This window comes from Carcharodon carcharias, chromosome 19 (genome assembly GCF_017639515.1).
Source record: "Carcharodon carcharias isolate sCarCar2 chromosome 19, sCarCar2.pri, whole genome shotgun sequence".
In the NCBI taxonomy this organism is placed as follows: Eukaryota; Metazoa; Chordata; class Chondrichthyes; order Lamniformes; family Lamnidae; genus Carcharodon; species Carcharodon carcharias.
Window position 1 is genome coordinate 86,971,372 of NC_054485.1, and position 23,450 is coordinate 86,994,821.

A 23,450-nucleotide genomic window follows, 5' to 3' on the forward strand; every position below is an offset into this window, starting at 1 on the left:
GTGAGGGTCGGTGAGTGAGAGGGTGTGTTGGTCTGTGTGTGAGGGGGTGTCAGGGTCGGTGAGAGGGTCAGTGAGTGAGGATCCGTGAGTGAGGCGGTGTGAGGGTCGGTGAGTGAGGGTGTGTTAGGGTCGGTAAGTGAGGGGGTCTGAGGGTCGGTGAGTGAAGGGGTGTGACGGTCTTTGACTGAGGGGCTGTGAGATGTGGTGAGTGAAGGGGTGTTAGGTGTGGTGAGTGAGGGGGTGTGAGGGTCGTTGAGTGAGGGTGTGTGATGGTCGGTGAGTGAGGGGATGTGAGGGTCGGTGAGTGAGGGGGTGTGAGGGTCTGTGAGTGAGGGTGTGTGAGTTGCGGTGAGTGAGGGTCGGTGATTGAGAGGTTGTGTGGGTCGGTGAGTGAAGGGGTGTGAGTGTCAGTGAGTGAGGGGGTGTGAGGGTCGGTGAGTGAGGGGGTGTGATGGTCGATGAGTGAGGGAGTCTGAGGGTCGGTGAGTGAGGGAGTCTGAGGGTCGGTGAGTGAGGGAGTCTGAGGGTCGGTGAGTGAGGGAGTCTGAGGGTCGGTGAGTGAGGGAGTCTGAGGGTCGGTGAGTGAGGGAGTCTGAGGGTCGGTGAGTGAGGGGGTGTGAGGGTCGGTGAGTGAGGGGGTGTGAGATTTTGGGTGTGACGGGTTTCTGAGGGGTGAGTGAGAGGGAGTGAGGGTCGGTGAGTGAGAGGGTGTGTTGGTCTGTGTGTGAGGGGGTGTCAGGGTCGGTGAGAGGGTCAGTGAGTGAGGATCCGTGAGTGAGGCGGTGTGAGGGTCGGTGAGTGAGGGTGTGTTAGGGTCGGTAAGTGAGGGGGTCTGAGGGTCGGTGAGTGAAGGGGTGTGACGGTCTTTGACTGAGGGGCTGTGAGATGTGGTGAGTGAAGGGGTGTTAGGTGTGGTGAGTGAGGGGGTGTGAGGGTCGTTGAGTGAGGGTGTGTGATGGTCGGTGAGTGAGGGGATGTGAGGGTCGGTGAGTGAGGGGGTGTGAGGGTCTGTGAGTGAGGGTGTGTGAGTTGCGGTGAGTGAGGGTCGGTGATTGAGAGGTTGTGTGGGTCGGTGAGTGAAGGGGTGTGAGTGTCAGTGAGTGAGGGGGTGTGAGGGTCGGTGAGTGAGGGGGTGTGAGGGTCAGTGCGTGAGGGGGTGTGAGGGTCGGTGAGTGAAGGGGTGTGAGGATCGGTGAGTGAGGGGGTGTGAGGGTCGGTGAGTGAGGGGGTGTGAGGGTCGATGAGTGAGGGGGTGTGAGGGTCGGTGAGTGAGGGGGTGTGAGGATCGGTGAGTGAGGGGGTGTGAGCGTCCGTGAGTGAGAGGGTGTGAGGTGCGGTGAGTGAGAGGGTGTGAGGTGTGGTGAGTGAGAGGGTGTGAGGGTCGGTTAGTGAGAGGGTGTGAATGTCGGTGAGTGAGGCGGTCTGAGGGTCTGTGAGTGAGGGGGTTTGAGGGTCGATGTGTGCCAGGTTGACTGGGAGTCGGTGAGTGAGGGTCAGTGAGTGAGGCGTTTTGAGGGCCAGTGAGTGACGAGGTGTTAGTGTCTGTGAGTGAGGGTGTGTGAGCGTCGGTGAGTGAGGGGGTGTGAGGGCCGTTGGTCGGGGGGGTGTGAGGGGTGGTGATTGAGGGGGTCTGAGGGTCGGTGAGTGAAGGGGTGTGAGGGTCGGTGAGTGAGGGGGTGTCAGGGTCGGTGAGTGAGGGTCTGTGAGGGTCGGTGAGTGAGGGGCTGCGGGTCGGTGAGTGATGGGCTGTGAGGGTCGGTGAGTGAGTGGCTGTCAGTCCAGTGAGTGAGGGGGTGTGAGGGTCGGAGAGTGAGGGTCTGTGATGGTCGGTGAGTGAGGGGGTGTGAGGTCGGTGAGTGAGGGGGTGTTAGGATCGGTGTGTGAGGGTCGGTGAGGGTGGGGGTGTGAGGGTTGGTGAGTGAGGGGGTGTGGGGGTCGGTGAGTGAAGGGGTGTGAGAGTCGGTGAGTGAGGGGGTGTGAGGGTTGGTGAGTGAGGGGGTGTGAGGGTCGGTGAGTGAGAGCATGTGAGGGTCGGTGAGTGAGAGCGTGTGAGGGTCGGTGAGTGAGGGGTTGTGAGGTTCGGTGAGTGAGGGGTTGTGAGGGTCGGTGAGTGAGGGGTTGTGAGGGTCGGTGAGTGAGGGGTTGTGAGGGTCGGTGAGTGAGGGGGTGTGAGGGTCGGTGAGTGAGGGGGTGTGAGGGTCGGTGAGTGAGGGGGTGTGAGTGTCGGTGAGTGAGGGGGTGTGAGGGTCGGTGAGTGAGGGGGTGTGAGGGTCGGTGAGTGAGGGGGTGTGAGGGTCGGTGAGTGAGGGGGTGTGAGGGTTGGTGAGTGAGGGGGTGTGAGGGTCGGTGAGTGAGAGGGTGTGAGTTTCGGTGAGTGAGGCGGTCTGAGGGTCTGTGAGTGAGGGGGTGTGAGGGTCGGTGAGTGAGGGGGTGTGAGGGTCGGTGAGTGAGGGGGTGTGAGGGTCGGTGAGTGAGGGGGTGTGAGGGTCGGTGAGTGAGGGGGTGTGAGGGTCGGTGAGTGAGAGGGTGTGAGTGTCGGTGAGTGAGGCGGTCTGAGGGTCTGTGAGTGAGGGGGTTTGAGGGTCGGTGAGTGCCAGTTTGACTGGGAGTCGGTGAGTGATGGTCAGTGAGTGAGGGGTTTTGAGGGGCAGTGAGTGACGAGGTGTGAGGGTCCGTGAGTGAGGGTGTGTGAGCGTCAGTGAGTGAGGGGATAAGAGGGCCGATGGTCGAGGGGGTGTGAGGGGTGGTGAGTGAGGGGCTCTGAGGGTCGGTGAGTGAAGGGGTGTGAGGGTCGGTGAGTGAGGGGGTCTGAGGGTCGGTGAGTGAGGGGGTGTGAGGGTCGGTGAGTGAGGGGGTGTGAGGGTCGGTGAGTGAGGGGGTCTGAGGGTCGGTGAGTGAGGGTGTGTGAGGGTCGGTGAGTGAGAGGGTGTGAGTGTCGGTGAGTGAGGCGGTCTGAGGGTCTGAGAGTGAGGGGGTTTGAGGGTCGGTGAGTGCCAGGTTGACTGGGAGTCAGTGAGTGAGGGTCAGTGAGTGAGGGGTTTTGAGGGGCAGTGAGTGACGAGGTGTGATGGTCGGTGACTGAGAGTGTGTGAGGGTCAGTGAGTGAGGGTCTGTGAGGGTCGGTGCGTGAGGGGCTGAGGGTCGCTGAGTGAGGGTCTGTGAGCGTCGGTGAGTGAGAGGCTGTGAGGCCAGTGAGTGAGGGGGTGTGAGGGTCGGTGAGTGAGGGGCTGTGAGGGTCGGTGAGTGAGGGTCGGTGAGTGAGGGGGTGTGAGGGTCGGTGAGTGAGGGGGTGTGAGGGTCGTTGAGTGAGGGGGTGTGAGGGTCGTTGAGTGAGGGGGTGTGAGGGTCGTTGAGTGAGGGGGTGTGAGGGTCGTTGAGTGAGGGGGTGTGAGGGTCGTTGAGTGAGGGGGTGTGAGGTGCGGTGAGTGAGAGGGTGTGAGTGTCGGTGAGTGAGGCGGTCTGAGGGTCTGTGAGTGAGGGGGTTTGAGGGTCGATGAGTGCCAGGTTGACTGGGAGTCGGTGAGTGAGGGTCAGTGAGTGAGGGGTTTTGAGGGCCAGTGAGTGACGAGGTGTTAGGGTCTGTGAGTGAGGGTGTGTGAGCGTCGGTGAGTGAGGGGGTGTGAGGGCCGTTGGTCGGGCGGGTGTGAGGGGTGGTGAGTGAGGGGGTGTGAGGGTCGGTGAGTGAAGGGGTGTGAGGGTCGGTGAGTGAGGGTCTGTGAGGGTCGGTGAGTGAGGGTCTGTGAGGGTCGGTGAGTGAGGGTCTGTGAGGGTCGGTGAGTGAGGGTCGGTGAGTGAGGGGCTGAGGGTCGGTGAGTGAGGGGCTGTGAGCGTCGGTGAGTGAGGGTCTGTGAGGGTCGGTGAGTGAGGGGCTGTGAGGGTCGGTGAGTGAGTGGCTGTGAGTCCAGTGAGTGAGGGGGTGTGAGGGTCGGTGAGTGAGGGGCTTTGATGGTTGGTGAGTGAGGGTCGGTGAGTGAGGGGGTGTGAGGTCGGTGAGTGAGGGGGTGTGAGGATCGGTGTGTGAGGGTCGGTGAGTGAGGGGGTGTGAGGGTCGGTGAGTGAGGGGGTGTGAGGGTCGGTGAGTGAGGGGGTGTGAGGGTCGGTGAGTGAGAGCGTGTGAGGGTCGGTGAGTGAGGGGTTGTGAGGGTCGGTGAGTGAGGGGTTGTGAGGGTCGGTGAGTGAGGGGTTGTGAGGGTCGGTGAGTGAGGGGTTGTGAGGGTCGGTGAGTGAGGGTGGCACTGAAAGTCGGTGAGTGAAGGGGGGTTCTGAGAGTCGGTGAGTGAGGGGGGGACTGAGAGTCAGTGAGTGAGGGGAGGACTGAGAGTCAGTGAGTGAGGGGGGAGCTGAGAGTCGGTGAGTGAGGGGAGACTGAGAGTCGGTGAGTGAGGGGAGACTGAGAGTCGGTGAGTGAGGGGGTGTGATGGTCAGTGAGTGAGGGGGATCTGAGGGTCGGTGAGTGAGGGGGTGTGAGGGTCAGTGAGTGAGGGGGTGTGAGGGTCGGTGAGTGCGGGGGTGTGAGGGCCGGTGAGTGAGGGGGTGTGAGGGTCTGTGAGTGAGGGTCAGTAAGTGTGGGGGTGTGAGGGTCGGTGAGTGAGGGAGTGTGAGGTTCGGTGAGTGAGGGGGTGTGAGGGTCGGTGAGTGAGGAGGTGTGAGGGTCGGTGAGTGAGGGGGACTGAGGGTCGGTGAGTGAGGGGGTGTGAAGGTCGGTGAGTGAGGGGGTGTGAGGGTCGGTGAGTGAGGGGGTGTGAGGGTCGGTGAGTGAGGGGGTGTGAGGGGTGGTGAGTGAGGGTGTGTGAGGGGTGGTGAGTGAGGAGGTGTGAGGGGTGTTGAGTGAGGGGGTGTGAGGGTTGGTGAGTGAGGGAGGGACTGAGGGTCGGTGAGTGAGGGGGTGTGAGGGGTGGTGAGTGAGGGGGTGTGAGGGGTGGTGAGTGAGGGGGTGTGAGGGTCGGTGAGTGAGGGGGTGTGAGGGTCGGTGAGTGAGGGGGTGTGAGGGTCGGTGAGTGAGGGGGTGTGAGGGTCGGTGAGTGAGGGGGTGTGAGGGGTGGTGAGTGAGGGGGTGTGAGGGTCGGTGAGTGAGGGGGTGTGAGGGTCGGTGAGTGAGGGGGTCTGAGGGTCGGTGAGTGAGGGTGTGTGAGGGGTGGGAGTCGGTGAATGGGTTGCTGCCTGGGACTCTATCTCGAGGTTCCTGTACTGACTCCTCTTTCTTTATCTCTCAGTTGCCCCCGTCGTGTCCTTTACCCGTCTGGGTGATTCTAACCGGCTGTCCTGTGTCGTCACCGGGTTTTACCCTCAAGCCATCGAGGTGACTCTGTGGAGAGACGGAGTGTTGATCGAGGAGACCCTGTCCACTGGGATCTTACCCAATCACGACAGGACCTACCAGATCCGGAAATGGATGGAGTTTGATCCGGAGGATCAGGCTGAGTATTCCTGTCGGGTGGAACACAGCGGGCTGGAGGAGGAGAAGGTGGTGATTTACGGTAAGACTGTTTCTCACTGTTAGAGAGAACCCAGCCTCAGACCAGGGTCACAGGAGGGAGGGTCAGTGCTGAGCTGTCAGCCCAGGACCAGCTGAGGCCCAGGATCCAAAGAGAGGGAAATTAATATTCACTTTTAGTGAGTCACAGTCATTGCGCCTGTGCTAGAGTAACCAAGACAGAGTATCCTGGGATAGTACAGCATGACAGGACCTGATGAAACCTGTGATAGTACATTATAACAGGAACCAGTGAATCCTGGGATGGTGCAGTGAGAGAGAAACCAGTGAATCCTGGAATACTACAGTATGACAGGACCCTGTGAATTAGGGGATAGTACAGTATGACTGATACCAGTGAATCCTGGGATTTTATAGTATGTCAGGACACTGAATCCTGGGCTGCTGCAGTATGACAGAAACCAGTGAATCCTGGGATAGTACCATATGACAGAAAGCAGTGAATTCTCGGATAGTACAGTTTGACAGGACCCCGTCAATCCCGGGATAGTACAGTATTATAGGACACCATGAATTCTGGGCTCGTACAGGAAACACAGCACCCCATGAATCCTGGGATAGTACAGAATGACGTGACCTTGAGAATCCTGGGATAGCACAGTATGGCAGAAATCAATGAATCCTGGAATACTACAGCATGACAGAAACCAGTGAACCCTGGGATAGTGCAGTATGGCAGGACCCTGTGAATCCTGGAATAGTACAGTATTAAAGGACCTCATGAATCCTGGGATCGTACAGTGTGACAGGACCTTGAGAATCCTGGAGTAGTGTATCACAGAATCACACAGTGCATAAGTGTCCCTTCGGCCCATCGAGCCTGCACCTGAAACACCTGACCTACTTACCTAATCCCATTTACTAGCACTTGGCCCATAGCCTTGAATGTTATGATGTGCTAAGTGCTCATCCAGGTACTTTTTAAAAGATGTGAGGCAACTCGCCTCCACCGCCCTCGCAGGCAGTGCATTTCAGACCGTCACCACCCTCTGGGTAAAAACATTTTCCCTCACATCCCCCCTAAACCTCCTGCCCCTCACCTTGAACTTATGTCCACTTGTGACTGACCCTTCAACTAAGGGGAACAGCTGCTCCCTATCCACTCTGGTCACTTCCTCAAAAAATTCAATCAAATTGGTTAGGCATGGCCTCCCTCTGACACAGCCATGCAGACTGATCAAACCTTGCCTCTCCAAGTGGAGACAGATTATCTGTGCACATATTTCTTCCTCAATAAAACAGTTAATCCTAAGATAGTACAATATTAAAGGACCACATGAATCCTGGGATAGTAGTGTGACAGGACCTTGAGTATCCTGGGGTAGTGGAGTATGACAGGACCTCATGAATTTTGGGCTAGTGCAGAAAACACAGGACCCAGTGAATCCTGGAAGAGTATAGTATTACAGGACCCCATGAATAAAAGGGTAGTACAGTATGACCAAAACCAGTGACCTTGGAACAATACTGTATTACAGCACCCTGTGTATCCTGGGAAAATACAGTATGTCAGAAACCAGTGAACCCTGGGACAGTACAGTATCACAGCAACCAGTTAATCACGAGATAGTATAGTAAGACAGGACCCAGTGAATCCTGGGATAGTACAGAATGACAGGACCTTGGGAATCCTGAGATAGCACAGTATGGCAGAAAGCAGTGAATCCTGCGATAGTATATTATGACAGGACGCTGTGATTCCTGGGGTAGTGTAGAATGACAGGACCTCATGAAACTTGGGCTGGTGCAATAAACACAGTACCCAATGAATGCTGGGATAGTACAGTATGACAGGACCCTGTGAATCATATGATAGTGCAGTATGACAGAAACCAGTGAATCCTGAGAGAGTAAAGTATGGCAGGACCCTGTGCATCCTGGGAAAACAGAGTATGATAGAAATCTGTGAATCATGGGATAGTCCAATATGACAAGACCCTGTGAATCCTGGGATAATACAATGTGACAGGACCTTGAGAATCCTGGGTTAGTGTAGTATGACAGGACTGCATGAATCTTGGGCTAGTACAGTGAACACAGGACCCAGTGAATCCTGGAATATTACAGTATTACTGGACACCATGAATCATACAATAGTATAGTATGACATAAACCAATGAATCCTGGGAGAGTACAGTCTGGCAGGATACCATGAACAGTAGGATGGTACAGTATGACAGAATCCAGTGAATCCTGGGACAGTACAGTATGACAGGACCCTGTTGATCCTGGGCTAATACAGTGTGACAGGAATGAGTGAAGCCTGAGATAGTACATTATTACAGGACCTTGTGAACCCTGGGATAGTACAGTATGACAGAAAGCAATGAAGAGTGCGATAGTACAACATGACAGGACCCTGCGAAACTGGGGGTAGTACAGTATGACAGAAAGCAATGAATCCTGGGATAGTACACTATGACAGCACCCTGTGAATTCTGGAATAGTACAGTACATCAGAAACCAGTGATTCATGGGATAGTCCAGTATCACAGCAACCAGTTAATCCTGAGATAGTATAGTATGACAGGACCCAGTGAATCCTGAGATACTTCAGTATGACAGAAATCAGAGAATACTGGGATAGTATAGTATGATAGGACCCTCTGACTCCTGGGATAGTACAGCATGACTGGAACCAGTGAATCCTGGGACAGTACAGAATGGCAGAACCTAGTGAACCCTGGGATAGTACAGTATGACAGGATGCTGTGAACTATAGGATAGTACAGTAGGACAGAAATCAATGAACCCTTGGACAGTACAGTATTACAGAAACCAGTGAATCCTGGGATAGTTCAGTATGACAGACATCTGAGAATACTGGTATAGTGCAGTATGATAGGACCCTCTAAAACTTGGGATAATACAGCATGACAGGAACCAGTGAATCCCAATTAGTACAGAATGTCAGAACCCAGTGAACCCTGGGATAGTACAGTATGACATGACGCTGTGAATTATAGGATAGTACAGTAGGACAGAAAACAATGAACCCTTGGACAGTACAGTATGACAGAAACCACTGAACCCTTGGACAGTACAGTATGACAGAAACCAGTGAATCCTGGGATAGTACAGTATGACAGAAAGCTGTGAACCCTTGGACAGTACAGTATGACAGAAACCAGTGAACCCTTGGACAGTACAGTATGACAGAAACCCAGTGAACCCTTGGACACTACAGTATGACATAAATGAGTGAACCCTTGGACAGTACAGTATGACAGAAACCAGTGAACCCTCGGGCAGTACAGTATGACAGAAACCAGTGAATCCTGGGATGGTACAGTATGACAGAAACCAGTGAATCCTGGGATAGTACAGCATGACAGAAACCAGTTAACCCTTGGACAGTACAGTATGACAGTAACTAGTGAACCCTGAGATAGTACAGTATGACAGGACGCTGTGAATCACAGGATAGTACAGTAGGACAGAAACTAATGAACTCTTGGACAGTAGAGTATGACAGAAACCAGTGAACCGTAGGACAGTACAGTATGACAGAAACCTGTGAATCCTGGGATAATACAGTATGACAGAAACCAGTGAACCCTTGGACTGTACAGTATGACAGAAACCAGTGATCCCTTGGACAGTACAGTATGACAGGACCTTGTGATCCTGGGATCATACAGTACGACAGAAAGCAGTGAATAGTGGGATAGTACAACATGATTGTAACCATTGAATCCATACAATCTGACCGGACCCTGTTAATCCTGGAATAGTATGGTACATCAGAAAGCATTGATTTGTGGGATAGTGCAGTATTACAGCAACCAGTGTATCCTGGGATATATAGTATGAGAGGAACCAGTGAATCCATGCATAGTACAGTATGACAAAAACCAGTGAATCCTGGGATGGTACAGCATAATGTAAAACACTGAATCCTGGGATAGTGTAGGTGACAGGACCCTGTGATTCCTAGGTTAATACAGTATAACAGAAGCCAGTGAATCAGGACAGGCTGGTATGACAGACCCCGTGAATCCTGGGATAGGACAGTATGGCAGGACCCTGTGAAATATAGGGAAGTACAGTATGACAGGATCCAGTGTATCCTGGAATGTTACAGTGGGATAGGATTAATTCTATCCTGGGATATAAGAGTGTGATAGGGCCCAGTGTAACCTGGAATTTAATATCAGTCAGCTTAACACTGACGATTGGAAAAATAATGTAATCCCCCCTAAAGGAGAGAATAGAAGAACATCTAGAAAGAAAGAACATGTATATGAATGGTCAACATGGATTTTAAAAAGGGAAATCATTTTTGGCCAACCTTATTCTATTTTTGAGAGAGAGAGAGAGTATACAAGAATGATGCAGTAACTTTAATTTATCTGGATTTTTAAAAGACCTCTGATAAGCTGCCCCATAATAGAGTCAGAGAATGTGGAGCCAGGGGATAAGTGACAGAATGGATTGCTAGCTGGGTTCAAGAGAGAAAGCAGAGAGAGGGAGTAAAGGATAGTCATTCAGAGTGTCAGAAGGTGGGTAATGGTGTTCCACATGGATCAGTGCTGGGACCACTGCTGTTCACAATTTACATAAACCATTTGGAAATAAAAACAAAATTTCTAAATTCATGGATGACACCAGATTGGGATGGAGAATCAATACTGAGGAGGACTGCTGCACATTACAGGAGGACAGTAATAAACTTGTATAAATGGCAAATGAAGTTCAACACAGATGAGAGCAAGCACATTTTGGTAGGAAGAATAGGGATGTGAATTCTTACTTGGAAGCTGCGAGTCTGGATGGGATAGAGGAACAAAGGGATCTGAGGGTAGAAATACATCAATCACTAGAATTTCCACCGCAGGTTAGGAAGGACATATAAGATAAAAACAATCCAGCACTAAGTTTTAATTCTGGAGGGATAGAATTGAAAAGTAGGGAAGCGATGCTAAACCTGTGTTGAACCTTAGTTAGAGCATCCTTATAGTACTGTGTGCAGTTCTGGTCATGATATTGTAACAATGATATCGAGGCACTGGAGAGGGTGCAGAGAAGATTCACAATGATGATCCCAGAAATGCGTGGGTATACATATTGGGAAAGGATTCACAGGCTGGGTCTCTTTTCTCTTGAAAAATCAGGCTGAAGCGTGACCTAATATCTTCAAAATGATGAAAATGTTTCAATAAAGTTGATACAAAGAGGATTTTCTTCCTCTAGGAGCCATCGATATAAAATAGTGACCACAAAATCTAAAAGGGAATTCAGAAGAAACTCCTTTACCTAGAGAGCAGTGAGAATGTGGAGTTCAGTACCACAGGGAGTGGTTGGAGCGGATAGTGTGGACGTGTTTAAGGGGAAGCTGGACACCCACATGAGGGAGAAGGGAACAGAGGGTTACGATGATGGATAGAGATGAGGAAAGATGGGAGGAGGCTGGAATGGAGCGTAAACACCAGCATGGACTGGTTGGGCTGAATGGCCTGTTTTTGTGCTTTATAACCTGACAAAATCCTGATTTTCTCACTAATTCTCTCTTTCTCTCATTCATTCCCTCTCACTCGTACTCTCTCTCTGTCATTCTCTCTCTCTTCTTCTCCGTCTCTCCCTCTCGCACACATCCTAACTCACTCTCACTTTAATATCACAGAACCAAAGTCTCAGTCCCAGGTTCCTGTTCCGGTTGGGATTATCCTCGGGATCATCGGGATCATCGCTCTCACCGTTGTGGCTGTTGTTGTCTATAAGAGGAAAGGTAGGAATTGGAAAGACAATGGTAGCCCCTCACTGGCGGTTCAGGGTTTTGGAGGGGTCGAGAGAGGGTCGCCCAGTGTGGTGGTGGGTGGGAGGTCTCGTGGGGGATTGTGAGGGGCTCAGTGTGGGTGAGGAACCTACGTGTTTGGGGGAGGGTCTCAGGGTAGGGATGGCTCAGGCTGTTGGAGTGAGGATCTTAGTTTATGAAGGAATGGCCCAGGTTGCTGGGCTGTTCCTCAGGGTCAGGTGAAGGGTCTCGGGGTTCAGTGGCTCAGTGCGTTGTGTAAGGTCACAGGTCGATGGGAGAGTGGGTGGAAGGGCCCCGGGGTGCGGGGTGGTGAGGGGCTCATGATAGAGGGGGAGGTCCCAGGATTGGTGAGGGGCTCGGGTCCGGGCGGGAGTGAGGGTCTCAGTGTGAGGGAGGGGCCATCTCTCCCTTTCACTCAGAGTTCCAGTCTGTCTTCTCTCTGATTTTCTGTCAGTCTCTCATCACTCACTGAACATTCCTTGTTTTACAGTGAGAGGGAAGAGCGGCTACAATCCTACACAGAGCTGATCATCAAACATCCTCTGGATCTGTGTGTAACTGTGTGAATCATTCTCCATTCTGTGTCAAATAAACTTAATAGCTCATTGCTATCTGCGTGTGTGTGTGTCTGTGTCTGTGTGTGTGTCTGCATGTGTGTGTGTGTCTATTCCTTTCCCTGTGTTTCTCTCTCTCTGTTTGTGTGTTTGTCACCCTCCACCACTCACCTCTCTGAATCTCTCTCTCCTCTGTTTATCTTGCTTTCTGTATTTGTCTCATTCCGTGACTCTTTGTGTCTGTCCATTTCTGTGTACTTTTATCTGTATATATAACCCATTCTTTCTCTGTTTATGTGATTTTTCTGACCCTCTCCCTCTGTCTGTCTCTGTCTCTCTGCCTTTGTATCTCGTGCACTGGCTCTGTCCCTGTCTCTCTGATAATGAACAGTTTTTTAATGCCTCTCCTTCCTTTAACAGCTTCTGGTACAGGGGATTCCTCGCCCAGTTTCTGAGGTATGAATAGTGTTTGGTCAATAGTGGGAGCAGATTCCTTCTAACTGGGATATTACAGCTGGTGTTAACTGTACAATCTGGTGGCTGGAATGTGACCTGAGTGTCTGTTGCTCCCTGTATAATCACTAAAGAGCAGCTCATCCAATTCAACACCAAGCTTTGAGACTGGGCTTCAGGAGATGGCTGTTTGTGTATGGTACTGAGGGTGGAGCTATCGTGTAGGGAGTGAAGGATGGGGTTGGTTGGTGTGTAGAAACATCTGGAAACATCTCATCCTGGCCTTGACCTCATGTCAGCTGCTCAACTTCCTTTGAGGGAGTTGAGGTGCCCAGAGTTTCTGCTGAAATTGGTTACTGTGGTTTAATGTTGTCACTCTCATGGGATTCTGAATTGCTGGGTGTTTGCAGGCTAAAAATTAGAACCAGGCCTCTTGAGAGTGAAACTTAGAAACACTTCTAAGGGTGGTAAAAGCTTGGAACTCTCTTCCTCCAAAGGCGACTGATGCTCAATCAACTGTTAATACCGTTGGTTAAGAGAAATCTCTAAATCTCAAAAGTAAGGGATATGGGACCAAGACGGGACCATGTGGAGTTAGGCCACAGACCAGCCATGATCCCATTGAATGGTGGAACAGACTCGAGGAAATAGCCTCCTCCAGTTCCTGTGCCCTTGTGGATTTTGCTGCTATTTAGGATGTTGGTGTGCTGGGTTTTGCTTATGTTTTGGGGGGTGGGTTTTTGTGGTCTTTGGGGGAGGGGTGCGGGTGCGGTGCTTCTGATATTTTGTCGATGTCTGGGTCTGACAGGTTTTCGGTGTTTCGGAAGTGGGTCTGATGGGTTACATTGATGTTTGGACATGGATTTGACCAGTTTTTGCTGATGTTTGCACATTGGGTTTGCTGGTTCTTGAGAATGGGTCTGCTGGGTTTTGTTGGTGTTTGGGGGTCTGCTGGGTTTTGTTGGTGTTTGGGGGTCTGCTGGGTTTTGTTGGTGTTTGGGGGTCTGCTGGGTTTTGTTGGTGTTTGGGGGTCTGATGGGTTTTGTTGGTGTTTGGGGGTCTGATGGGTTTTGCTGGTGTTTGATGGCCTGATGGTTTTTGTTGGTGTTTGGGGGTCTGATGGGTTTTGCTGGTGTTTGGGGGTCTGATGGTTTTTGTTGGTGTTTGGGGTCTGATGGGGTTTTGTTGGTGTTTGGAATCCGATGGGGTTTTGTTGGTGTTTGGGGATCTGGTGGGTTTTGTTGGTGTATGGGGGTCTGATGGGTTTTGTTGGTGTTTGGGGTCCGATGGGGTTTTGTTGGTGTTTGGGGGTTGGATGGGTTTTGTTGGTGTTTGGGGGTCTGATGGGTTTTGTTGGTGTTTGGAGGTCTGATGGGTTTTGCTGGTGTTGGGGTCTGATGGGTTTTTCTGGTGTTTGGGGTCTGATGGGTTTTGTCGGTGTTTGAGGTCTGATGGGTTTTGTTGGTGTATGGGGGTCTGATGGGTTTTGTTGGTGTTTGGGGTCCGATGGGGTTTTGTTGGTGTTTGGGGGTTGGATGGGTTTTGTTGGTGTTTGGGGGTCTGATGGGTTTTGTTGGTGTTTGGAGGTCTGATGGGTTTTGCTGGTGTTGGGGTCTGATGGGTTTTTCTGGTGTTTGGGGTCTGATGGGTTTTGTCGGTGTTTGAGGTCTGATGGGTTTTGTTGGTGTTTGGGGGTCTGATGGGTTTTGTTGGTGTTTGGGGGTCTGATGGGTTTTGTTGGTGTTTGGGGGTCTGATGGGTTTTGTTGGTGTTTGGGGGTCTGATGGGTTTTGTTGGTGTTTGGGGGTCTGATGGGTTTTGTTGGTGTTTGGGGGTCGGATGGGTTTTGTTGGTGTTTGGGGGTCTGATGGGTTTTGTTGGTGTTTGGCGGTCTGATGGGGTTTTGTTGGTGTTTGGTGGTCTGATGGGTTTTGTTGGTGTTTGGGTGTCTGATGGGGTTTTGTTGGTGTTTGGGGCTCTGATGGGTTTTGTTAGTTTTTGGGGGTCTGATGGGTTTTGTCGGTGTTTGGGGCTCTGATGGGTTTTGTTGGTGTTTGGGGCTCTGATGGGTTTTGTTGGTGTTTGGGGGTCTGATGGGTTTTGTTGGTGTTTGGGGTCCGATGGGGTTTTGTTGGTGTTTGGGTGTCTGATGGGGTTTTGTTGGTGTTTGGGGGTCTGTTGGTTTCGCTGGTCTTTGGGGAACTGATGTGCTTTTCTGTTATTTGGGGGTCTTTTGGGTTTTGCTGGTTTTTGGGGGTCTGATGGATTTTTTTGGTCTTTGGGGGTCTGATGGGGTTTCTGGAGTTTGGAGTCTGATGGGTTTTTCTGGTGTTTGTGGTCTTATGGGTTTTTCTGGTGTTTGGGGTCTTATGGGTTGTTCTGGTGTTTGGGGCTCTGATGGGTTTTGTTAGTTTTTGGGGGTCTGATGGGTTTTGTCGGTGTTTGGGGCTCTGATGGGTTTTGTTGGTGTTTGGGGCTCTGATGGGTTTTGTTGGTGTTTGGGGCTCTGATGGGTTTTGTTGGTGTTTGGGGGTCTGATGGGTTTTGTTGGTGTTTGGGGGTCTGATGGGTTTTGTTGGTGTTTGGGGGTCTGATGGGTTTTGTTAGTTTTTGGGGGTCTGATGGGTTTTGTTGGTGTTTGGGGTTCTGATAGGTTTTGTTAGTTTTTCGGGGTCTGATGGGTTTTGTTGGTGTTTGGGGGTCTGATAGGTTTTGTTGGTGTTTGGGGGTCTGATGGGTTTTGTTGTTGTTTTGGGGTCTGATGGGTTTTGTTGGTGTTTGGGTGTCTGATGGATATTTCTGGAGTTTGGGTGTCTGATGGGTTTCTCTGGTGTTTGGGGTTTGATGGGTTTTTCTGGTGTTTGGTTTCTGATGGGTTTTTCTGGTGTTTGGGACCTGATAGGTTTTGTTGGTGTTTAGGGTCTAATGAGTTTTTTTGGTGTTTGGGGTCTGATGGGTTTTGTTGGTGTTTAGGGGTCTGATGGGTTTTGTTGGTGTTTGGGTGTCAGATGGGTTTTGTTGGTGTTTGGGTGTCTGATGGGTTTTGTTGGTGTTTGGGTGTCTGATGGGTTTTGTTGGTGTTTGGGGTCTAATGGGTTTTGTTGGTGTTTGGGGGGTCTGATAGGTTTTGTTAGTTTTTGGGGGTCTGATGGGTTTTGGTGTTTGGGGTCTGTTGGCTTCGCTGGTCTTTGGGGAACTGTTGTGATTTTCTGGTGTTTGGGGGTCTGATGGGTTTTGATGGTGTTTGGGTGTCTGTTGGGTTTTGATGGTGTTTGGGTGTCTGTTGGGTTTTGCTGGTGTTTGGGGTCTGATGGATTTTTCTGGTGTTTGGGGTCTGATGGGTTTTGCTGGTGTTTGAGGTCTGATGGGTTTTGCTGGTGTTTGGGGTCTGATGGATTTTTCTGGTGTTTGGGGTCTAATGGATTTTTCTGGTGTTTGGGGTCTGATGGGTTTTGCTGGTGTTTTGGGTCTAATGGGTTTTGTTGGTGTTTGTGGTCTGATGTGTTTTTCTGGTGTTTGGGGTCTGATTGGGTTTTGCTGGTGCTACTTGGGTGGGTCATTGAAACATAGAAAATTTACCACACAGAACAAGGCCATTTGGCCCATTGTGTCTCTGCCAATTAATAAGGAACCCCCCAGCTCAATCTCACCTTCCTGCACTAGGTGCCCAGCCCTGCAGATCACAGCTCGTCACGTTGATGTCCAGAATTTATTAAATGTGGTGAGGGTTTCTGCCTCTCCTGCCCTTTCAGACAGTGAGTTCCAGGTCCCTACCACCCTCTGGGTGAAAAACTGCTTCCTCATTTCTCCTTTGATGCTTCTACCAATTACTTTAAATCTGTGCCCCCTGGTTTTTGACCCCTCTGTTAAGCTAAATAGGTCGTCATATTAACGCCATCATGGCCAGTCATAATTTTGTGCAATTAAATCTCCCTCGGCCTCCTCTGTTCCAGAGACAATCACCCCGTCCTCTCCAGTCATTCCTCAAAGTGAATATTCTCCAGTCCCGGCAGCAATTAAACAATCTCCTCTTCAATCCCTCCAGTGCAGTCACATCTTTTCCTGTAATGTGCTGGCCAGACTGTTCGCAGTTTCTGCTTTAGTCTATCTCATGTTGTCTGTAGCTGTAGCTTAACCACTCGGCTCTATCTAATGTTGTATACAGTTCCAGCATAACCACTCTGCTCTATGACTCAGCTAATAAAGGAAACAAGCTATATATCTTCTTACCCACGTTTTTGATGTGTCCTGGCACCTTTACCAGTCTGTGGATATACACTCCAAGGTCTCTCTGTTCCTCCACATTACTCAGTATTTATCCCCATTTACTGGGGGTTCCCTTTGCCTTGTTGCACATCCCAAAATGCATTACCTCTCACTTTTCCAGGTTGGATTCCATTTTCCATTTTTGTCCCCAACTGACCAGACCATTTCTATCTTCTTGCAGTTTGAAGCTTTCTTTCTCACTGTCAACCACACAGACAATGTTTGTAACATCTGCAAACTTCTTTATCATTACACCTACATTTGAATTGAAATTATTCATATAAACTACAAAAAGCAGGCAGCGTGTGCAGACTCCTGTGAAACCTCCACTTGCAACAGCCTTCCAATCATAAAAGCACCCTTAACCTTTGCTTCCTGTCACTGAGGCAATTGTGGATCCAATTTGCCACTGCCCTGTCGGTCCCAGGCTGCCATATGAGACCATGTCTAAAGCATTGTTCAAATCCGTGTTGACCACGTCTGCTGCACTGCCCTCATCATCCCTCCTTGTTACCCCTTCAAAAGATTCAATCAGTTTAGTCAGAGATGATGTACACTTTACAAATCCATGCTGACTTTCCTTGATTCACCTATGCCTTTCTAAATGAAGGTTCCTCAAAATTCATTCCAGTAATTTTCCCACCACCGATGTTAAGCTAAATGGTCTATAATTCCTCAGTTCTTCAATCCTCTTCCACCATTCCTGTGGTCAGGGAGGAATGATTATGATGGTCAGAGTCTCTTCAATTTCCTCCCTTGCTTCTTTTAACAACCTGGTGATTTGTCTACTTTCAAAGACATCAACCCTATTAATAGTTCCCCTCTCGCAATGTTTATCTCATTCAACCATTCACACTCTTCTTCCTGAACCACATCTTTGTATCATCATAGGTCCCCTGTTTTCCACAGACAGTTGCCAAGTCTTCATTAAGAACCTTACCACATCCTCACACAGGTTATCTTGTTGGCTTCTGATAGGCTCTACTCTTTCCTTTGCTATCCTCTTGCTCTTTATCTACTTGTAAAGCATCTTTGGATGCTCCTTGATTTTACTTGCATCTATTTTTTGATGCCCTCCCTTTGATTTCAAAATTTCCCTTTTAATTTCACCCCTAGACTTCCTGTATTCTTCCAGGTTTCTGCAGTTTTAGGTGTCGGGTGTCTGCTGGGTTTTGTTGGGGGTCTAATGGATTTTGTTGAGGGTGTTGTGGGTCTGCTGGGTTTTCCTCTTTCTCTAACTATGTATTTCTTTCTCTTCCCCAGTGTCCTCCCAGGTCCTGACCATTAATCCAGGGATATCAGTTCCCGAGATCAGTGGGAGGAGTGGATGAATGAATCCTGGAAGATGTGATTTCCTCGAGATTGTATCGAGTGAATCGTGGTGGCTCTACATTGTTACTGTGTAAATAAAACTGTAAATGTCTGCAGTTTCTCTACTTCAGGCCACAATTTTTAACCTACTCTGATCCGCTCTGTTTAACCTGCACAGAGTCTCGGAATGCAACTCACTCACAGCCAATTCACTCACTGCTTTCACTGTGAGGCGGAGTGGGCGTCTAGTGAGGGGTCTGTTCCCCGGTTGGTTGGGGGGTTCAGGGGGTTGCTCGCAGTTACAGTGGCGCAGGAGAAGGGGTTGTTGCACTGAAACCACAGGCTCAGATTAGGAGGAATTAATTGCTGTGGATCAGGGACCCTGTGTCTCACAGATTATTTGTTTTGTGCTTTGCAAACCAGCACCTGTTTCTGCAATTTTTAACACTCCTCCAATTGTTAAGTGAAATTTGGTTCTTTGTCTACTTTCCTGTCCCTGTACAGCCCTCCGTTCAAAACATATGCCACTGTCGGGGAACAATCTGAGACTTTTAGGAATAAAATGATTAGAAATCTGCATCAAGAGAAAATTATAACAAATTAGCAGCCAGTACAGATTTCAGAAGAGATGATGGTGCTTGTCAAAGCTCCGAGCATTCTTTGTGTTGGTAACATACACTGTGATGGAGAAATGTGGCGGATGCAGTGTACATGGACTTCAGGAAAACCTTTGACAAGTTACCACAAGGGAAATTATCAGAGAAGATGAAATGAATCTTTTGGATGTCTCTTGTCCAGAGAAAGTTTTAACTGGATCAGAAAGATCTTGCTCCATGTCAGCCCCTCATTCCAGATTAGGATCTGGAATATGCCAGAAGCTGACAACATGTAACCTGTCCAGCTCCATCTCCCCAAGTAGTTATTCCTGCCTTTGATACCCACCATAGATCTGAGTGTGGGGCATATTTCCAGTACTTCCATGTAGTAGTGAACCACTTGGATGATGGGACACAATATGAACACAATGGTTCCATTTTAAACTAGGTGCAGGAACAGAAAGTCCTGGGAAGGTTTGTACACAAATCTCTGAAGGTGACAGGGCAAGTTGAGAACAGCTAGACTAAGTGGGTAGCACACTCCCCCCGAAACAGAAGGTTGTGTGCCCAGGAAGTGCTGCATCTGTGAGGGTCGGTACTGAAGGAGTGCTATGCTCTCGGGGCGGGGGGGGGGGTCAATATTATGGAATTGCTGCACTGTCAGAGGGGCAGCTTTGACTGAATACTGCACTGTCAGAGGGGCACTACTGAGAGACTGCTGCATCTTTGGATTGGTTCTTCTGAGGGAGTGCTGCACTCTCTGTGGGCAGTACTGAGGAGCTGCAGCCTTGTTGGAGAGGTGGTACTGAGTGAGTGCTGCACTTTTGGAAGGGAAGTGCTAAGGGTGTGCTGCTCTGTCACAGCGGAAGGACTGAGGGAGTGCTGTACTGTAAAAGATTACATTTACTTTGAAGTTGTGAAACTTGGGTCTAAAACTAGTCTTTTAAACTTCAATAAAGATCATTATAAATTTATGAATCTAGACTTGGACAAGTAGACTGGGAGAGTAGTTTGAAGGTAAGACACTGGGAGATACCTATTGATGTATCTCACAACTCTCAAGGAAGATATATTCCATTGAGAAGGAAAGACTCTAGGAGGAGGGTCCACATCAATGTCAAACTAAGCAAGTTAAGGATGGTATCAAATTGTAAGAAAATGTGTCTAATGTTGCAAAGATTAGTGGTAGTAGATCAGAAGATTGTAAAAACTTTAAAAACCAGCAAAGGATGTAAAAAATAGAGAGAAATTCCAGGTATCAGTGCTGATGCCTCAACTAATTGGGAAGAGGTAATGTGAGAGGGGGAGAGGGACTGCGGGAGGGGAGAATGGACAAGGAGAAATGAGGGGAATGGAGGGTGTGTAATTTGGAGGATTGATAAGATGGGAAGTGGGAGAGGGGAAAGTGGGGAGGGGGCAATGTGGAATTGAGTAAGGGGTTCAGCGGAATGAGACTGGGGTATTGTGTGGGCTTTTGTGGGCAGGGTAATGGTTTTGTCTATATATACATTTGTTCTGTCCCATTTACAGATGTCGCAGACAGAATGTATTTGCTTTCTTATTGCCTGTAATCAGTGTGTTTGTATGGAAAGTGACGTGTCTTTTCTTACTCTTGGAGTGTGTGTACAATTTAAAATGTTCAGCATCAAGCTTTCATAAGTTTTAAATTAATACCATCATTTATTCTTGCACATTTACATCAAATTAATGCAACATCACATACTTGGTATCGTGTCTGCACATTCACACACAAAAATTGGACACAGATAAAGAGAGTGCATTTTTATACATTACAGTTAATTCAGTCTCTGATTTATGATTTCTGTTTCTCAGACGGCAGGCCTATAGTTTGTTGAAGAGATTTGATGATTTAAAGTTGAAGTGAGGGCCTTGTAAAGTGAAGGGTTCACAGCAGGTTGCAAGTTTTTTGCAGTTAACTATCTAGGAGGTTGGTTCTCAGGTCAACTTTGAAAATGGAACAGGTTAATTACGTTGGCTGTCTTGCAGCTAGTTTCAGAATCTGGTTCGCAGACAGGCTGATGACTGGGCACTGGCTTAATAAGGGTGCAGACCTGAAACCAGCTTTGATCACATGACCTTTGAATTACGAGAGGCCCACTCAGTCTAGTTTGGATGGAGGAAGCCGTTGTGAGACAAGAGGAAGTTGAAAGATGCCATTGAGTTTCGATCTTCCCTTTTGTCTAGTATGAAACATGGAGACAGGCAGTCTGGAAATGCCAAAGGTGTTCAGTGTTGCTCCATCCTTAAACAATGAGATGTGTGAATTCCATAAATGGCTGTGAGGAACCCACACTTAAGTCCATATTAAATTAGGTATTCTCTGGAGACTTGGCACTGTCTGTAGTCCACATGGAAAAAGTCACATGATTTGCTGCAGCGAGATTAATATCTTATTTGTGTACAATTTTAAACAGGTATTGACTGAAAGTTTGTAATATGACACACCTGTACTGGCCATGACATGGTAAAAACTCAACACAGTCTCACTGGGATTTATTCACTGGAATAAACTGGCAACGCCGTAAGTTATTGCTTCCTCCCAGATTCCTCTTGAGAAGCTGGTGGTGACCGGCTTCTTGATGTGAATGTCAGTAGCAAGGTTGGCATTTATTCCCCATTCCTCATTCTCCTTGAAACGCTGCAGTTTGTGTGGTAAACTGCACCTACAATGCTGTTAGGTGGGGAGTTCCAGTGAATCAATCTGTACTGTGAGCAAATGTTTGGGAAAAAAGCACAAGTGTTTATTCAAATTCTTTCACAATCCCTGGTGAGTAGGTCCCCATTACACCCTGCCTGTTAGCCCCTCCCCACAGACCACTGTAACCATTTTGAGCCCCTGCACCCCACCCTATCTCTGTAGCCTCTTCAAGCCCCGACACCCCTTCCTATCTCTAGCATCCTCCAGTCATACATCCCGATCTCTGTAAACTCCTCCAGCACCTACATCCCTCAATATCTCTGTAGCCTCCTCTAGCCTCTACACTCCTTCCTGTCTGTAACTGCCTCCAACCCCTATACCCCTCAGTATCTCTAACCTCCTCAGGTCCTACACCATTTTCTCTGTAATCTCCCCCAGCCCCTGCATTCTCCCCATCTCTGTAACCTCCAGCCCCTGCATGCCTCCCTATCTCTACAACCTCCTCCAGCCTCTACATCCCTCCCTATCTCTGTAACCTCCTCCAGCTCCTATACACCTCCCTATCTCTGTAAACTCCTCCAGCCCCTACACCCTGCACTATCCCTGCAACACCCTCCATCTCCTACATCCCTCAGATTCCTGTCCTGCTTTAGTTCTGGCCTCTTGAAGTTTAATCGCTCCTCTGTTGGCGGCTGTGCCTTCAGCTAGCTGGGCCCTGAGCTCTGAATTCTCGCCTTAAACCTCTCCATCTCTTTCCTCCTTCCTTTGATTCAAATGAATCTCTCTGACCAAGCTTTTAGTTACTGGTCCTAATGTCTCCATCTGTGGCTCAGTGTCAATATTTGTTTGACAATCGCTTGATTGAGTCATTTTGGGGAGGTTTACTACGTTTAGCGAGTTGTTGTTGATTACTAGACTGAAACATCTTTCAGGATGGAACATTAAAACCTTCCCATCTGCTCTCTCAACTGGATATAAAAACTCCCATGGCCACTGTTGGAAGCAGTGCAGAAGGAAGTTCTCCCAGGTTTCCTGGCCAATATTTATCCCTCAAGATACATCACCTAAAAACAAACCTATCCAGTCATCGCTCCTTTGCTGTTTGTGGGATCATGCTGTGCACATGAGGAGCTGTAGCTCTCGACCACAGGGAGTGATTGAGTCGAAAATTGTGGATCCATTCAAGTGGAAGCTGGATAAACGGATGAGGAAGAAAGGAATAGAATGCCATGAAGGATATGTGATGGGATGAGATGAAGGGGGTGGGAGGAGGCTGGTGTGGGGCATTAACACTGGCATAGACCTGTTGGGCTGAACGGCCTGTTCCAGTAAATTTGATTTGAAAAGATTTCAAGCGTTCTGAGATCATGAAACATGCTGCACTGGAAAAGAAGCTCTTTCAGGTGCCTCTGAAAGGGACAGGATTGGGCTGTGTCTTCAGCTGCCTGGGCTTTTATCTCCAGAATTCCCTCTGTGAGCATTTCTGTCTCTCCCTCCCTTCTCCTCCTTTAAGACTAGCTCTAAACCTAGTAATTTTACCAGGTTTTTGGTCACCAAGTATGTAGTTTGATATTATGTTGGATTATTCCTTGTGTGACATGCCTTCGAATAGTTGACTTCATTACAGGCATTAGATAACTCAAAGTAACACCAAAAAACACTAGGGCAAAAAACGTTCCTGGGGGTTGTATATTTAGGATGGACAGACAAAAAGGAAAAGGCCGTGGAGTTGCTTTGCTGGTTAAAGAGGAGATGAACGCAATAGTTAGGAAAGACATTAGCTCCAACAATGTGGAATCTGTATGGGTAGTGCTGAGAAACACTAAGGGGCATAAAACATTACTGGAGGTCGTATGTAGACCCCCAAACTGTAGTGGCGATGTTGGGATGGCATTAAACATGTAATTAGAGATGCATGCAATATAGGAACATCTGTAATGATGGGTGACTTTAATCTGCGTATAGATTGGGCAAATCAAATTACTAGCAATACCGTAGAGGAGGAATTCCTGGAATATATATGGGATAGTTTTCTGGACCAATACGTTGAGGAACCAACTAGAGAACAGGCCATCCTAGACTGGGTATTGTGTAATGAGAAAGGAATAATTGGCAATCTAGTTGTGCGAGGCCCCTTGGGGATGATCAACCAAAATATGATAGAATTCTTCATCAAGATGGAGAGTGACGTCGTTGATTCTGAGACTAGGGTCCTGAATCCTAATAAAGGAAACCACGATGGTATGATGGCGAGTTTGCTGTGTTGGATTGGGCAATGTTACTGAAAGGGATGATGATGGATAGGCAATGACAAACTTTCAAAGATCACAAGGGTGAACTGCAATAATTGTTTATTCCTGTC

General features: G+C 49.0%; 1 protein-coding gene across 2 annotated transcripts in view; it reads left to right on the plus strand.

Annotated features, from left to right (window-relative positions):
- The window catches only part of LOC121291455 (class I histocompatibility antigen, F10 alpha chain-like), a 125,561-nt gene extending 107,612 nt beyond the window's left edge, over positions 1–17,949 (plus strand). The window contains exons 4-8 of one of the 2 annotated variants that reach the window (XR_005946006.1): positions 5,214–5,477; positions 11,118–11,222; positions 11,740–11,799; positions 12,224–12,259; positions 17,786–17,949. Coding sequence is in view for 1 of the 2 variants with exons in the window: in XM_041212644.1 (XP_041068578.1) it covers positions 5,214–5,477; positions 11,118–11,222; positions 17,786–17,853 (437 nt within the window). In the remaining variant the exon portion in view is untranslated. The remainder of the gene's footprint in view (positions 1–5,213; positions 5,478–11,117; positions 11,223–11,739; positions 11,800–12,223; positions 12,260–17,785) is intronic. The other variant, XM_041212644.1, reaches the window with a different exon arrangement.
- Positions 17,950–23,450: the final 5,501 nt, after the last annotated feature.